General features: G+C 41.0%; 1 protein-coding gene across 1 annotated transcript in view; it reads right to left on the bottom strand.

Annotated features, from left to right (window-relative positions):
• The window catches only part of LOC106533824 (cilia- and flagella-associated protein 46), a gene marked incomplete at both ends in the record, with an annotated part of 6137 nt that overhangs the window by 1911 nt on the left and 3024 nt on the right, over positions 1 to 1202 (bottom strand). The window contains 2 exon segments of the mRNA XM_014030263.1: positions 164 to 263; positions 385 to 525. Coding sequence (XP_013885717.1) covers positions 164 to 263; positions 385 to 525 — 241 coding nt within the window.

Below are 1202 nucleotides of genomic sequence, written 5' to 3'. Positions count from 1 at the left end.
GAAGTAATATTTATGACCTGAACTAGCCAAACTTTTTTACTATATTTATATTTAAATGGCTAAACGCCTGCTGAGGTGGGTTTAATTTAAAAAACATGCAGAATAAGGTGTAAACGGACAGAGAAAATGCTGACTCAGCACAGTTTTGAGCTTGCAGACTCACAGTTTCTCCACAGGACTTCAGCTCCTTCAGACAGTCGGCTGCTACTTTCTGATGCTGTGCTTGCAGGGAGAGCAGAGCCAGCTCCAGCAGGAAGGCAGCTCTGCAGAGCCCAGATAAAACTCAGCTTACTGTCAGCAGAACTGGACCTCAGCAATCTGCTGCTCGCCTCCTCACAGCAGCTGAAGGTTTAATCATGGAGGAGATCAGATCGGCTCACAAACCTGTCAGAGACGGGCACAGGTGTGGACTGTTGGAGCGAGCTCGTGGGCGTGGCTTCGGCACGATCTGACAGGAGGCAGAAAATCTCCTCCAGCTTCCCAGAATCCTCTGCTGTCAGCAGGTTGTTCTTCATCTTCAGCCYCCTGTGAAGTCCAGGTGCACTCAGGTGATTCAACCTGCCTGGATCTGACTGATTCCCACAGCCTGCTGCTTTTGTTGCACTTTACATCAATTAACAGTTTCAAATGAGTCTGACCTGGCTGATCATCATCATCATCACCATCATCATCATCATCATCATCACCATCACCATCATCATCATCATCATCACCATCATCATCATCATCATCATCATCATCACCACCACCACCACCACCACCATCATCATCAACATCATCATCATCATCATCACTGTGTTCAGAAAACCTTAAATAAATGAGAACTGTACCCAAACAGTAAGATTATCTTTGGATTAATGTTTAAAGTGCATCAAAAACAGCTCTGTGTTGGTTCTCACTCAGCTGGCCTGACGTCAACCATCATCAAAACAAACAATAAACCACAATAAACAACGTTAAACAACAATAAACCACAGTAAACAACATTAAACAACAATAAACCATAATAAACAACAATAAACCACAATAAACAACGTTAAACAACAATAAACCACAATAAACAACAATAAACCACAATAAACAACGTTAAACAACAATAAACCATAATAAACAACAATAAACCACAATAAACAACGTTAAACAACAATAAACCATAATAAACAACAATAAACCACAATAAACCATAATAAACAACAATAAAC

The sequence above is a fragment of the Austrofundulus limnaeus genome, unplaced genomic scaffold (genome assembly GCF_001266775.1).
Source record: "Austrofundulus limnaeus strain Quisiro unplaced genomic scaffold, Austrofundulus_limnaeus-1.0 Scaffold1030, whole genome shotgun sequence".
NCBI lineage: Eukaryota > Metazoa > Chordata > Actinopteri > Cyprinodontiformes > Rivulidae > Austrofundulus > Austrofundulus limnaeus.
The sequence above is the reverse complement of the archived record's forward strand: the minus strand, read 5'-3'. Positions and strand labels throughout refer to the sequence as shown.